Consider the following 14,718-nt stretch of genomic DNA (forward strand, 5'->3'; position numbering starts at 1 on the left):
CCCCATTGCTGTGAACCCTCTACTGAGTAATGCTTTAGTAGCCACACTATTAAGTACAGGATTATCCAAATGGAAGTTGGTTAGGATGATACTAAAAACTTACTAGGAGGTGCATTAAAATGGAGGTATAAAGAGGATGAGTGTTCATAAATATACATGGGACTACTACAAACAGTTAATAAGTTGGGGCTGGAGCAGGGTAGCATCTACGTTATAATACTATAGCTAACTTTAAGGAATTTTGGTTACTTATTGATAGGTATGTTTAAAATCAACCTTTGAAAACTAAAAAGTTCAGAAACAGCCTAGTAGCAAAAAATCAAGTAGAATAATAGTTCCCACAGACCTGGTTTGATGCTAAAAGTAGTAAGTATCAAAGATCCCAGTGGCTGGGCTCTCCAAAAAATGCCAGGTTTTTTTCCTCACTGCTTTGATGAGTAAAATTTAGTGAAAGGAGGACACAACAGCAGACTACTATTCCTGGAGCATGAGAAAATGTCCTGTGATTTCCAGACATCTAGTATGCAGACATAAAATAAGTAATCATCTCCTGCTCCTATGAATAACTTGCTGTGAGCAGCAGGAATGCTGTCTCTTTTTGATATGCTCACATCTTGTCAAGACATAGATTGGTCTATTTTCGTGTTCTTTTCTGTTTTGAAGACAAAACCAAGTAAGTTCTGAAGCTTGAGTTGCTACTCTGAATGAACACAGATGTTTTCAGTGTACGTTAAGAAGCGGTATGACTGTGGTGTTTGTTCAAATGGAACAATGATTTTAAAAAATCAAGTAACAGTCCTGCAGAAAAGACACGAAGAAAATGCATGACTCGTAACCTTAACATGAATCAACAGCAATACACAGTGAGGCAAAACACGATGCCATACTGGCATTGTATAAAGTGGAAGATGCTGTGCAAGGCATGTAAAAACCCCTCCGCTGCATTTAGCATTAGTGAAGCCTCGGCAGGAGCAGTGTGTAATTTGGAGCACTTGAGTTCAAACAAATAGGTGGTCCAAGGCAGAACAGCTAGAGGGGAGCAAGAAGAATGATCATACATCCAGGAGAAATAACCAGCTAGGAAACACTGAGCAGAGGAGACATCACATCTAGGTGGTAGGACTGAAGAGGGGGGTGTGTGTTCAGAAGTGTTAAGGAGTCTTTGCAGTGAAGGAGCGGTTTTCTGCTCTTTCTGCTGATGTCAAGAGAAGAGGTAATGGGAGTAAACTCATCTGATGTGTTAGAGGGAAATGAAAACACTCCAACAGAGAAAAGGCAAAGAGTAGATTGTTTGGGAATTATGCAGAGACTTTAGAATCATCATCGTCAGAGACTTTAGGATCATTAGGGTGAACAGAGCGGTATCATGACAAGTCAGGCAGATGGATGAAGGTGGCCGCCTGAAGTTCCATAGATTTATGAACCTGTTGGTGTAACCTCTGGGTTTTTAGCACTTTATTTGAAATTAGCCTGCATCTTAGGACTTCTGTTTGCAAATAATGATTAAATTAGAAGTATCCTAAAATATTTCAGTGAGGATCTTTGCTCTCTCTTCAGTAGTAATAGTGATTACATGCATGACAATAGGACTTACCTAGGAATCACACAAGGACTCCTACAAAGCCAAATCTAGGACAAGATAAGATTTAGTGCTGTGCCGTGGTCACAAGGCTGTTCCTCCATGTGAATGAATTATTTCGCTGCTGCTGAGGTGTGGTGGTGGCGAGGGTGATTTTTCTTGAATTTCATTCTCTGGGGTTGTCAGAAAGTTGTTTTATTGGTGTCTGAAGTGCTCAGCTGTACATCACTGCACGGCTCTTCACATTCAGTTTAGGATCATAACAGCTTTCTCATTTGTATTTTCTTCTGGCATGAGCAAATTATTTTCGTTGACAACAAAAGTCAATATGCCTCTATTAAAACAAAAATGAGTTTTAAAAATTGATTGTTGTACTTATATTAAAAAAAGATAGTAGCTTTAAAGTAGTGTGTTTTTAGAACACAATATAAAAATTGCTGGAAGATTTTTTCTTACTCAGCCCAAGTGGTTTGAATAAGCACTTTAAACTTACGTTTTCTCTGGATAATTAAAATTAAACTGAAATTAAACAAGTTAAACTGAAGCTTGTCCAGATTCCTCCCTTTGTTTCTAATGACTGCTTGTTTTTCTTTGCAAATAAATCTCTAGTATGTAATGAGTTGCCCAAAGAGGTACATCTGGGGAGTCATTTATCTTTTTCCTCCAGTTTGGGGTGTCTTGAGTCAAAGATTTCTAACCAGAATCCTTGACCCACATTTTGACTTAAATTAGTGGATTTGAATGTTTTTCAGGGAGTCCTCAAAATGCTTACTTTTTTGTAACACCAGTACTGCCCCTATGCTGCTGCCTGGTAGATATTCCCCTATTGAATTTGAATACTGATAATGGTCTTGTTTGTAAAATTCTTTCAACTAATAATGTTGTTCCAGGCTATTAATGCAATGATTTTAGGAATGGGAACCTTCAGCATAAGACCTCTGATTTTAAATTTAATTTTTGTAATCTTTAATTGTGATGATGTATCTTTACAATGATGTGACTATATAAATATTTTTGTCCGTAGTAGGAATCTTCTGTTTGAAACAGAGCTGTTTCAGTGAAGGGCTTTTGAATCTAGAAGGAGTTGAACTACTGTGAATCGTTATTCCAGATCGACTGTTTTTTATTTTTTTTTGTGGCTTTAGAAGACTCCTACACGGATTTTTAAATTGTCTGTATTTTTAAATGTCTTCTGTAAATCCTGAGAGGAAGAAAAAAAATGAGTGTGAATCAAGCTGTTGCTACTTATTTTGCTAACCAGTACTGTCTTGTCTCTTGTGCTTTCTCTTCTCATCTGTACTGATCTTGAACTTAGGGTATAGAAGATCTTTGAGGCAGGAATTGTTACCCAGAGCTGTGCTGATTAACCGTCTGGCATAATGGAGTCTGTGAATATGACTCCTTGTCCCTACCGCAATCCAAATAGTAAAATATTTTAAGGTAAAAACATCATGAGGATGTTGCAAGCATTCTTGTATAGTATTAGCAACCTGTGAAAATGCAGGGAGTGGGAAATAATAACTTCAGGAGGATGTATGAATTATCAGAGAAATTTTAGTGCCTGTGTAATATGTTGTTAACTCTACTCAAATATTTGTTAGGCATGTAGTTTATTAAACACTGCAAATATATTGAAGCAGCTTTTGTAAAATATATGCATATTTGCTCTTTGAGTCACAGCGTAGCAATAGAATGATTTGTGGTAAAATTACGTGTTTTCTTACCTAGCAATTTAAATTGCTTTATTAACTCTGAATTTTAAGATTTACGCTGCTTGTTTATTTCTAGGACTTTTCTAGAAACAATCAAAATAGAATACTTTGTGAGGTGTGTGCCCACGTACTGCATTTTTTATGTTGAAGCAGCACTTACTGGAATGTATGCCTTCAATATTTTTTTTTTTAAAAAGCCAAAACAAAAACAAAAAAAAACAGGGGTGCTGGTGTAGGACACAAGTTCTTCTACATATCGCGGATCTAATGCAGCACAAGCTGGATCTGTTGTTACCGCTGTTGGGAAGATAATGGGATATATTCTACCTTTTTGATCACAGTCAAACTATAATATTTTCTTACGTCTTTAACCTGCTGTCAGAGATGCAACACCTCAAATTCTTTTTACACGTTTTGTACGTGGATTGTACAGTTTGAGAAATCCATGTTGGAGCATTTCATAAGCAGTAGTACTCAAGTTTCTCAAGGAATTTTTTTTGCTGGGTTGTTAATTTTTGCACCTTATTTTACACAATATGAATTACTTCTAGACTGGTATCGAAGTGTGTGGTCTTTTGTCTCTTTGAATGTGTTTACACCAGACCCTGATCGATTCAGGAAGACATGAGATTTTCCAAGAATATGTTTGGTAAATAATACTAAGATGTTAGTATACTAAGATACTAAGTTTAGGCTACCTTAAAGTTAATATAATAAATCCGTCTTGCTGGGGTACTTTCCAGGCCAATTTAAACTGGGAAAGCAAAGCAAGAGCTGTAACTCAGCCTTACTGTAATTCTTACGGTTCACAGCTGAATAGGAGCCTCTGTTTTGTCCATGCTTTACAGTATGAATGGGTGTCTAAATTACTCCAAAACAAGTCTAGTATACATTTTCAGCTCTAGCTGTGAGTTTCCTGACTTTTTTTCCCCTCAAAATAAGCAATGCAGGTTTGATTTATATAAACAGTGTTAGCACTGGAGGAATCTTCTGACTGCAGATGCCAAGACTGGATTATGAGAAACAGGATGGCACAAAATATAGGATTGAGAAGTGAGTGGTTATGTTTCTGACCAGCTGAACTCTAGCTCCATTTTTTAACTCTCCTCCCTAGTAAAAGAAAGGAAAGAGGGAGAGAAAAATAATGTGAAGGCAATGCTTATTAGTTTTGCAGCTGTCTGAATTGGTATATATTTGTAAATAGGAATAATTTAGATGATTTTTCTCTCCGATATGAAGTGATATGGTAATGTTTAATCTCTATCTTATGCAGGTGTTTTTTATGTAAAATGTGTCTGCAAATGTGCCTAACGACACTGGGCAAAACGTATTGTAGAGCTGGCTTCCCATCCCTGTGGTGGGCAGCAATGGGGCTGACTCCTGCCAAAGGGATCTAGGGCAACTTTGGTAGAAATCTCAGCGGCTTGGCAACTGCCAGCTCACGTGGGTTGAGGACAGACACCAGGGTGTCAGGGAGCATGGTGCTGGAGCACGGAAATGCCAAAATGTGAGGAAGATGCAGTCAGGGAGAGCCTGTGTCTGGGTCCTTGCACAGCTTTACCGTGTCAGAGAAACTTGTCATTTTTATCAAAACAAAGTTGGTTTAAAACTGGCAAAACAAAGCTTAACTAACTTTTCAGAGACTAATGTTTAGGTTTATCGTGGTATATGTATTGTATATTTATTTTTTTTTCCACAGAAACCTGCTAATATTTTAGTTATGGGTGAAGGTCCTGAGCGAGGAAGAGTAAAAATTGGTATGTTTATATCTTTGATAAGTCCCAGTGTAGCATTTAAGTTAGAATGTTCTGAAGGTGCAGTTGTACCACCTAAAGTAGTCACTGTAATACTAGTATGTGCCTGGGCACATTGCCTAAATGATGTTTTCTGAGTGACTGGCTTCTTCATATTAGCCCCATGCACCAGTTCTGATGATGAAATGCTGTAGCCTCATCAATAAAAAGTGGAAAATGTCATTATTTTGTTTTAAGTGGGTGTTTGGTGGGGCGGGGGATTTTGATAAGGGGACAACCTAGGGGGAAAGGAGGAGAAAGAAAGAGAATTTCAAAATTTCCTCCATTTACCCCCATAATGCCATGACATTATCTTGATGCTGCTTATAAAAATCTAAATAGGGACTCATCGCTACAAACCTTAAATGTTATAATGGAATCAAAGGTGGCATTTAGCCTACAAAATGTTCTTGAAAGGGTAGGCAGGTCCCTTGGAGATAAATGCAAGGGACCTTAAAAATCCAAAACACAACAATTCAGCCAAAATGGGAACTACTGCTATATAAATGCTCAAACCGGGGTGTATGTACCAGGGTAGGGAGAACCCGACACTTTCCCCACTATTGTAACGTTTTATGGTGGGGGTTACTGTTCACAGTGAGAGAATAATTTGTAGAACTTCAATTGTTTTAAATTAAATAAATAAAAATTAACTGTAGTCTAACAGCAATAAGCTATACCAGGCTGTGCATTAGCGTGGCAGCACTTTGATAGCGGACTGCTAACGCACAGCCTGCTTACGTTTGCTATGGTAACACAGCCCTGTTTGGAAGGGGGTTTTTTAAAGCTAGGTCATCTTTTTCACATCCCTCTGACTTTCTTTTATAAGATTATTCTTCTGCATTGTTGCTCTGTACTCTTACTGTTTGGTTTATCTGAGCTATATTGTTAATCACTAGCATAATGCTTCAGGGTAGGGTTTTCTTGGAGTGTTCAGTGCTGCTCTAGTCCTTCCCTCGCCCTTTGAAATCCAGGGAGCAGATGGCCCAAGGCTGAACGCTTCTGCAGATCCTACCCTGAAAGTTTTTAATGCCCTTCTGAAGTTTAAGGTTGACAGTAGAGATTGAGGTCTTCTCCGTACAAAAGAGGTACAGCACGGACAGTGGAAGGGAAAATATCTTCCTATTGCCTTATTCTTCACGGAGTGGTTGCTTCCAAAATTGAGAATGTAGGTTCATCCTCTGGGCATGTTCATGTTCAGCTGTGGTGGTGATATTTGCTGTATACAACTACTTGCTAGTAATTGCACATAGACCACCCATTTATTTCTTAATTTATAGCTTTGAATTCATTTGGGAATAATTTAGAACACAAATAAATTTAGTCACTCTGATAATGGACAGGTGAAAGATTCTGCATCGGAGCACCAGTCCTCTGAGCCATCCATTCCCAGTGGGGGAAGAGGGAGGGGGACCCTGGATTTCTAAGTGTGTATCAAAATATAGATTTTTTTTTCCTTATTTTCTTAAGATATTACCACAGCAGGAAAAGAATGCAGAAGTTATACCCATACCAAGGGCTTCCACTTTTCCAGTGTAACTAATTTTTTAAAAAATACATAACTGGTCTTTAACTTAAAATAATTTTTGTAGGCTTTTTGTGTTATTTTGAGTCATAAATTCACTTTCTGCCAACAATTTCCTTATTTTTCGTAGTTCCTAGTGACTTGATTATATCTTGAGTAATCAAAATTTTAATGTATAAAACTGTAAAATGTTTCTTTTTAAATGCATTAAAACAATCATAAATAGGAATGCATATGAAAAAAAAAAGAGGTTTGTGTAGTCAACTTAGAGACCCATATTTACACTGCAGTTTTCCCTCAACCAGTGAGCTATAACGTATAGGTCCTTTCCCCTCAGAATGGCTACTCATCTCATTTCATTCGGGTCTTTCTCAGCATGTGTACAGCCCTGTACCACAGAGTCCCTCTGTCTTGGGATTTGGGGAGTGGTGGGTTGGGAAAGTGATTTGGTGGGAGAAGGTGCATATTTTAGTCTCTGCCCATGTTTTCCTATATCACTTACATTTGTAGTTCAGACAGCTTTCTAGGCAGTTGTATGCTACCAATTCTAAAAAGCAGTTTTTCATTACATAATTCCCCCCAACAGAATTTTAAAAACATAGCCTAAATGGTATTTAGTACTGGTATCTTGTTACTGGAAATAGGTCTTGACAGAAAATTAGCAGGGAGGTAGATGCTGTAGGCTTAGTTGCCGTTTTTGTGTGGAGGAAATCTTGCTACAGCTAACTTCATGAGGAGGGAGCTTTTGTGATGTGCATGTATGTATTATAAATCATTCTAACCTTTGCAGAACCTGCATTTTGCTCACATTTAAAATGCTGCTTCTTGAAAGACCATCCTGTAATAACAGAATATTTTACTGGACAATATCAGGTAAAATGAGTCAGGATTTACCAGTGTCCTGAGAAGTGAGTTGATGCGCTTTTTCAGAACAATGGTTAATTCTTTGTTGTAAATGGCTCGTGTTAGTAATGATTTATAATGATATACTTCATAGGTGATGACATCCAGTAACTTCTACAAAAGCTTTAAGAAAATGTGCTCACAGAAATCGTATCTGCTACAGTCTGTGTTTGCATTTGATTTAGCAGCGATGGTAGTGCTAACAAGTAAACTCTATCAGTTTGTTAAAAAAAAAAAAAAAAAAAGATAAAATTGGAAGTTTTCCTCAAATTTTAAAACGTCTCTCTTTGAATTTTGCAGCTGACATGGGCTTTGCCCGATTATTTAATTCACCTCTGAAGCCTTTAGCAGACTTGGATCCAGTAGTTGTAACGTTCTGGTATCGAGCTCCAGAGTTGCTTCTTGGAGCAAGGCATTATACCAAAGCTATTGGTAAGTAAATTGGACAAAAACTTACTATTTTGTTCTTTATTTAAAATGTACCCAAATACGGAAGCGTTGATAAGTAGTACAAAGGACAGTAGCAGTGTCAAAGGTACGTTACTGATTTCTTGAAACAATATTATACTTCGACTAATTGTCTGGTTTACTGTGGTCTCTGGCAATATATAGGAATGAAATATTTCTGGATTTTGGCTCCAGATGCCCTGCAATCCAATATAAGTGTATATGGCTTTCGCACAAGACTTTCATAAATGCTGTTAGAGCATGTTAGTACATGTTAGATGTACAGATGCATCTTTGAACCTTTAGTAGAATCCGTATCATGATGGTGATGAGGCACAGTGCATTAATTCTATTGCACAGGTCTTCACCTAGTGTAATAAATACCTGTAATAAGGAATGTAGAGAATGAAGAATATATTGGCTGCACTGAAACTAAATTGGAAGTACAAGCTGAGTTTTAGTCTCTCTCTGTGTAATCTGCAAAGCACAAGTGTGAACAGGAATCACTTCAAGTAGTGAGATGTGGTCAGTCATGCAACAGGCTAGGCTGTGGCACTGCATCAGGTATATCCAGAAAAAAACCAAACCTCGCAGAACGCAGGTGCTGTGAGGATGGTATTAGTTACTTCAGCTTCATGCTGCATCCTCCTCACCACTTAATTCCTACTTATCAGCCTGAATTTTGACAGCTTTGGCATGGCACGGTTGACCTGGCTCTGCCGGTCTCTGCTCTTGCCATTTCAGGGGTAAGGGATTGCTGGGGGCAGAAGCCGTTGTGTGAGGCGGCTGTAGGGTGGGGGGATAGCCCAGCAGCAGGCTGGAGGGATGTTCACCTTCGGTGGATGTGACCCGGTTTGCCATGGAAGGCAGAGAGACTGTAGGGAAGAGAACTGGGAAGTTTTTCTGGCTGATTTAAAAGGTATGTTAAAGCCTGGCAACCATTTTTGGGGAAATAACTTCCCCTGCAGCGCTCCAGTTGCGTGGCACAAACATGGAAGTAGTACGTCGGCATAGATGACGTTGTTTCTGTAACCTGAAATTCTTTCCTCGGACCTTAGCCATTATTTTTTTTTAAGATTGTGTCAGTGTTTTTGTCAGAAATTCTGTTGATGACTTAAATGTATTTTCATTTACTTTTCTGTTAATACTGTATTTCTTTTATAGATCAAATACATTTCTTTATATGTGCCTTTAAACTGCTTTTTTTGCTGTATTTGCATGTTCCTTCACTTTACTGGCGTTTTCTTCAGCTTGCAGCATGTGAAAGTGCATGGATGGTCATAGCTTTTAGTACATAATTTTTTTCAGTGTAGATAAAAACTGACTATACAAAACACTGAGTAATGGGTTTATGCTCTCTGCATCATTTGCTTTTGTCCTTGTTCATGACCTTTTCTTGTTCATTCAAGGCTCTGTGTAGCCTTACTTTAAAAATTGCATTCGAATATACTAGAAAAATCAAGAAAAATAGAAAATTCAAGCTATCTGATTTTGCAGATTGGGACACAGCAGTGAAAATGGAAAGGTGTTTGAATTGTATTGGGGGTTTTTTGTTTGTGTTTTTATTTTTTTTTTAAATGAATGTTATGAAAAAAGGAGTGTGTGAGGTACATGGGCATGGAGTGATTTTCTTGTTACCCTTTCCACAAGGTTTTACAGATAGCATTTGGCCTATTCCAGTATCACTGCTTTTCACCTTGTATTTTTTTGAGTCATTTAATACTTACTAAACTCAGTGGCTGATCAGAGGGTACATTTCTTGGCCAGGACAGTATGGCAGTGAATGGAATAAGATGTTTGTTGGCTTTCCTTCATTTGTATTTTACACATGGACAGTTAGCCAAATAGTTTCCTTTGGTTTTTTTCTTTATGAAATTCATTTTTTTTTTACAGCAATAAATGGTAACTACACTTTAAAAAGCCCACAAAAACTTGTATGATACTCTCAGCTCCTGTGTAGTTACTGAGTTGTGTATCTATCTGTAGCTAAAAGGAAACGTTAAGGAATTGTTGCACTTCTGCAACAGAAACTTGAGATTTTCAGTGCAGGGACCTTATCTCTTATAAGCTAAAAAGTAACATTCTGCCTCTCCAAAATGCTTTTGGAAAGATTAATTTGATTTTTATTATTTCTGTTCTCCTTTTTTAAAGATATTTGGGCCATAGGGTGTATATTTGCAGAGCTGCTAACATCAGAGCCAATATTCCATTGTCGACAAGAAGATATCAAAACTAGTAATCCTTATCACCATGACCAGCTGGACAGAATATTCAATGTTATGGGATTTCCTGCAGGTACATACTGTGTTTTTTTTATCACTGCTGTTCAAAGAAAGATATTTGTATTGCTTTCTTTGCATATGAAGGTCACAGTTGATCGAAGCAACAAAGCTGTTCAAACACAAACTTTATTTCATGAGTTACAAATCTAGAATCTAGATATTTTTTCTATTATTAATGATAGGATTATCTTTGTGTATACATGTACCAATATTTTATACTTCTAAAACATCATGTTTAATGATTAATAAACTGAAGAAATATTTTTGAGTTTCTTCAGTACTGATTATAGGTTTGGAAAGTGACTGTGATTGTGTGAAACCAAGCAAAAATCTATACATTTAGCAAACATTATGCAGATGTTTAACTCATGCTAAACTAAACATAACATTTGGAAATAGGGGAGGGTTTTTCATATTTTTTCCCCTTGGTAGAAAGTTTGTGGTATGGAGAAAACTTCTTTATTCCAAACTGGAACAAAGAACTGGTTGCATGAACTGAAACAAATGTGGATATCACTTGTTGCATTTTCCCCTCAGTGTTGGTCATACCTTGTTTTTCTACAGGCTGTCTTGCATCTTTTCAGTTAATGCTCTGTCTTCTAGCGTTCACATGGTTGCAGATAGCAGTAACAGGGGCCTTGTACTTTTTGGTCATCTTTCTCCTCACTGCTTGTGTTCCCTGCCTTTGTCCATTCACCATTAATAATCTTTTTCTTTACTGTTCTGGTGGACTTCATTTTTCCTGTCATATGAATGTTATGGTCTTTATGTGGTTCCAGAATTTTATTACTAAATTTGCTCTTACTTTTCCTTTGACTGTTTTTTGTCCTGGATGTACTTCATTGCTTCTATACTGCTGTATGAGATTCCTGGAAGTGTTGCCTTTGCATATTGAGTACTGTCATTATCTTAAAAATCCCCCTTAATTTTGCCCTTTTAAGCGGTACTATCCTTTCCTGCTTTTAGCCTAGAGTTTTACCCTTTTCTTATGCTTTTCTTACTTCATTTGGGTTTTACATTGTCTTTGTGTAGCTTACTTGAATAGGTTATACTCTCATTGTTGTTTTCTGATTGGTTTAAATAAACCTTTCTATTGGTCAGCGCTTGATTTTTGAAGGTCTTTGATTCCTACCAAGAAATACTATTTTTGAGCAAATTTTTTGCTTTTTAATTCATACTTCCCATATTTTAAAGTTTCACATGTCTTTGGGATAGGGGATGGGGGAAAGAGGAGAATCTTGCCTTTAAATAAATAATCAAATAATAAATTTCTTACTTATTCAGTTAATATTTTTAAGCTTCCAGTGTTCTGCAGGTTGTGATTAGACTTTGTAAAGATTTGACTTGAATCAAACTACTTGCCCACAGAGCCTTTTCAGGAGTTACAGAGCATAATGCATTTGAGGCGAGGTGATCCTAGTCGTTTTTTTGGTATATTTTTAAATCCATTTCAGTCTTGGCCCTACACAGAGGGGTTGAGATTAAATATTCTTTGAGCATGTAAATGGTACTTTTTCTTAGCCTTTTGTTTGCTAACAGTATTTCTTTTAGGTTGAGATGGCAGGAACTTACACAGTATTTCTAGGTATTTTCCTGTAACTAAAGGTGGTGATGTCAGAACAGAAAATCCCTTGGAAGGAGACAGTGTTTGCAGGAGTCTTATGTACTCTTGTCCCAAGGTCATGATTGTGCCTAAGTAAATAACAGCCCTGAAGGGTGCAAGCACAATGGCTGACATATTTTTCTGTGTTGTCTTTTGGGCGTATAGTGATCTTCATTGTAGCTGGCAACTGTTCTTTAAAGTTCTTGGGTTAATCAGCACACAGATGGAACCTCTTAGGCGTTAGTAAGATTTATTGTGAAGGGGTGATGGAGTACGAGCCAAGGAATACAAAGAAGTAAGTAACTGCAAGGTTAGAGAAGCAGACGGGGAAAAAAAAAAATCAGGGCTATGGAGATACTTGGAAAATCTTTGTTTTACTTGCGGGGGGTGGGGGGGAGGAGAAAAAATTTAATAAATATTGATTTTGCAGATAAAGATTGGGAAGACATAAAAAAGATGCCTGAACATTCAACTCTAATGAAAGATTTCCGGAGAAACACGTAAGTCTGCTTGGAGCTGAGTGTTCTTAGTGTATTTTACTTCTCCCTCTTACACTAAATTTCTTGTAGCTCAGGGTGTCTTCTATGTAGATGCCGAACGAGGACTTTGGAATGGTTATGACTTAGATTGTGAAAAAAACAAAAATGAAGCTCTTTGATAATGGTGAACTTGGCCTGTTGAGGTGGTGTGAATCAGAAGAGTAGCCAGAGGCAGAGTGTGAATGGTAAGGTGGCAGGTGTGAAATGAGCGGGGCTAGTAAGACCCCACACAGCTCTGAGGAGTGCAAAGTGGGGTTTGTCACAGCGGTTTCCAAATTTGTGGTGCTGGAAATGATTTTTCTGTTATAGCTGCTTAAAAGGGATCTGGTAACCCTGTACAGTTTCCAGCAAATACTGGGTATAATTGTCAGGTTTGGTGTCTAGGGTAGCTTATGAAGGTTAAAGGAAGGAATACCTTTCTGGTTTGCTCTCGCGTTGCCAGAGCCTAATACCTGCACTTAAGACCCTGCCCTGTTGCCTTGCTTCCATGCTGAGGGACTTGGGGCTGTATCTGTACAGTTCTTGCATCTGCCGTGTTGTAACCATTTAGAAACCTTGTTTCTGAGCTCCCTTTTTGAAAAGTGAATTCATGAATGTTCCTGTAGCAACCTGTATGTTGCAAGAGAGTGTTAAGATGGGCTTAGTACTTATCTCCATGTTTACTGGCATTAGACATATACAGAATAAAACTATATAGTAGTAAAATTGCTAAAAGGTAGTTTAAATCCCAGTGATAGTTTGCTGTCTGCATGTGGGTTAAAAGCATGCTTTTTGTGTGGATGTGATGTGTTTTTACAAGCATGTCGGGGGAGATGCATTTCTCTAGTGTCTGAATGATTTTTAAGCAATGTCTTTGTTGCAGTTGTGTTTTTTCGCTGCATAGTGGATTAGCAAGGGAGACTAAACTGTCCTTGTTACTATGTTTTGTGGCTAATAAGAAAACTTTGCCGTATCAGTGATTTGCATATTAGAAATACCACTTTTTTTCCTTTTATAGGTATACCAACTGCAGCCTTATCAAATATATGGAAAAACATAAAGTTAAACCAGATAGTAAGGCATTCCACTTGGTAAGTTCCTGCATGCATAAAAAAATCAAACCTCTCATATAAGCAACAGTTGTTGAAAGTGTGAGTTGAGCTGGTGTCAAGTACACTGTGACTAACTTGGTTTTATAAATATTATACATTATTTTATAAATAACTTTGGAATAACTGATACTTGGCAATCTGAGAATTGCAAAACCACTATCTTTTCACATTGATAAAATTATTCTGTGAGTTACTCAGTGGATTAGGTTCTGCATTGTGTATATCGAAAGTTTTCAGTCTGTCATGTGTAGTTTGTAATTATATTTGCAGTATTATTTTAACTCAGCCTTTTTGCTGCTTTGCATACTTCTAATAGCCTATTTTTATTTTCAAAAAGAAAGTGAGGGAAGAAAATGGGAAGGTTGTTGATATTGCAGATGACAGGAATAAACTGGAGAAAAGGGAAGATAGTTAAGAGGCCTGGGTATCTTGAGTTTTTTTGTGTGGCTTTCGTTCCAAATCATTGGAAGCTGTACCTTCTCTGATGATCAGACCCAAGGGTTTTTAAGCAGCCTGGTTTTTTTTCTGTTCAGTACTTTTTCCTCCATGTAAACTTTGGAATGTATCCTGTAGTCAGAGCTCTGAGGCAGTATTATTCATGTGGCATACTGCATGAGCATTTTTGGATGGGGCGTTCCAAGCCGATGAGTTATACTGCAACTGGTTTAAAACAGAAAGTATATTCAAGGTTCAGGTTAAAACCAAAAGTATAACCAGCTGAATCAAGTTCTTATTGCAGGAAGTTACCTGGCAGTTATACCATTATGCATCATTTACTGTGAAGTGTCTCTACTCTCTCAAAGTTGGTGACATACTAGAGATGTTTATATAAGGAAACTTACATAAGAAACTAGTCCTCTTTGGTAGAGATTTTGAATTTTTGATGGGTTTTTGCATCCAAACACAACTGAAAGTGGCTGAGCAGCCTGTGTGTTTGTATGGAATGCATAAAAAGCTTATGTTGATATGCGAAGAACAGAAGTGCTCATAATTAATCCAGTTTTTAGTACATAGTTATTATAGGAACTTCAGAAATGCATTTTTAGTATTTTATTAAGATGTTCTTATGTTTTAGTATGACAATACATACTTTGAAAAAATATTTGGCATGACAAGTAGATAATGTCATATTCCTATCAAAGCAGAAATATTTCTGAAAATTAAGTAATTAAGCAAAAAACAACATGAAGTATCTGTTGAATATGATGATTTATGTAGGGTGGGATTTGGATATAAAAACTCAT

General features: G+C 37.3%; 1 protein-coding gene across 8 annotated transcripts in view; it reads left to right on the top strand.

Moving 5' to 3' along the window:
• CDK8 (cyclin dependent kinase 8) overlaps positions 1 to 14,718 on the top strand; it is a 90,897-nt gene that overhangs the window by 65,092 nt on the left and 11,087 nt on the right. For 4 of the 8 annotated variants that reach the window (XM_080376415.1, XM_080376414.1, XM_080376417.1 and 1 more), the window contains 5 exons: positions 4,991 to 5,048; positions 7,813 to 7,944; positions 10,111 to 10,254; positions 12,275 to 12,344; positions 13,381 to 13,453. In XM_080376415.1, the coding sequence (XP_080232541.1) occupies positions 4,991 to 5,048; positions 7,813 to 7,944; positions 10,111 to 10,254; positions 12,275 to 12,344; positions 13,381 to 13,453 (477 nt within the window). The remainder of the gene's footprint in view (positions 1 to 4,990; positions 5,049 to 7,812; positions 7,945 to 10,110; positions 10,255 to 12,274; positions 12,345 to 13,380; positions 13,454 to 14,718) is intronic. The other 4 variants (XM_080376420.1, XM_080376419.1, XM_080376421.1 and 1 more) reach the window with 2 other exon arrangements.

This window comes from Falco punctatus, assembly GCF_963210335.1.
Source record: "Falco punctatus genome assembly, chromosome: 2".
Taxonomy (NCBI): Eukaryota; Metazoa; Chordata; class Aves; order Falconiformes; family Falconidae; genus Falco; species Falco punctatus.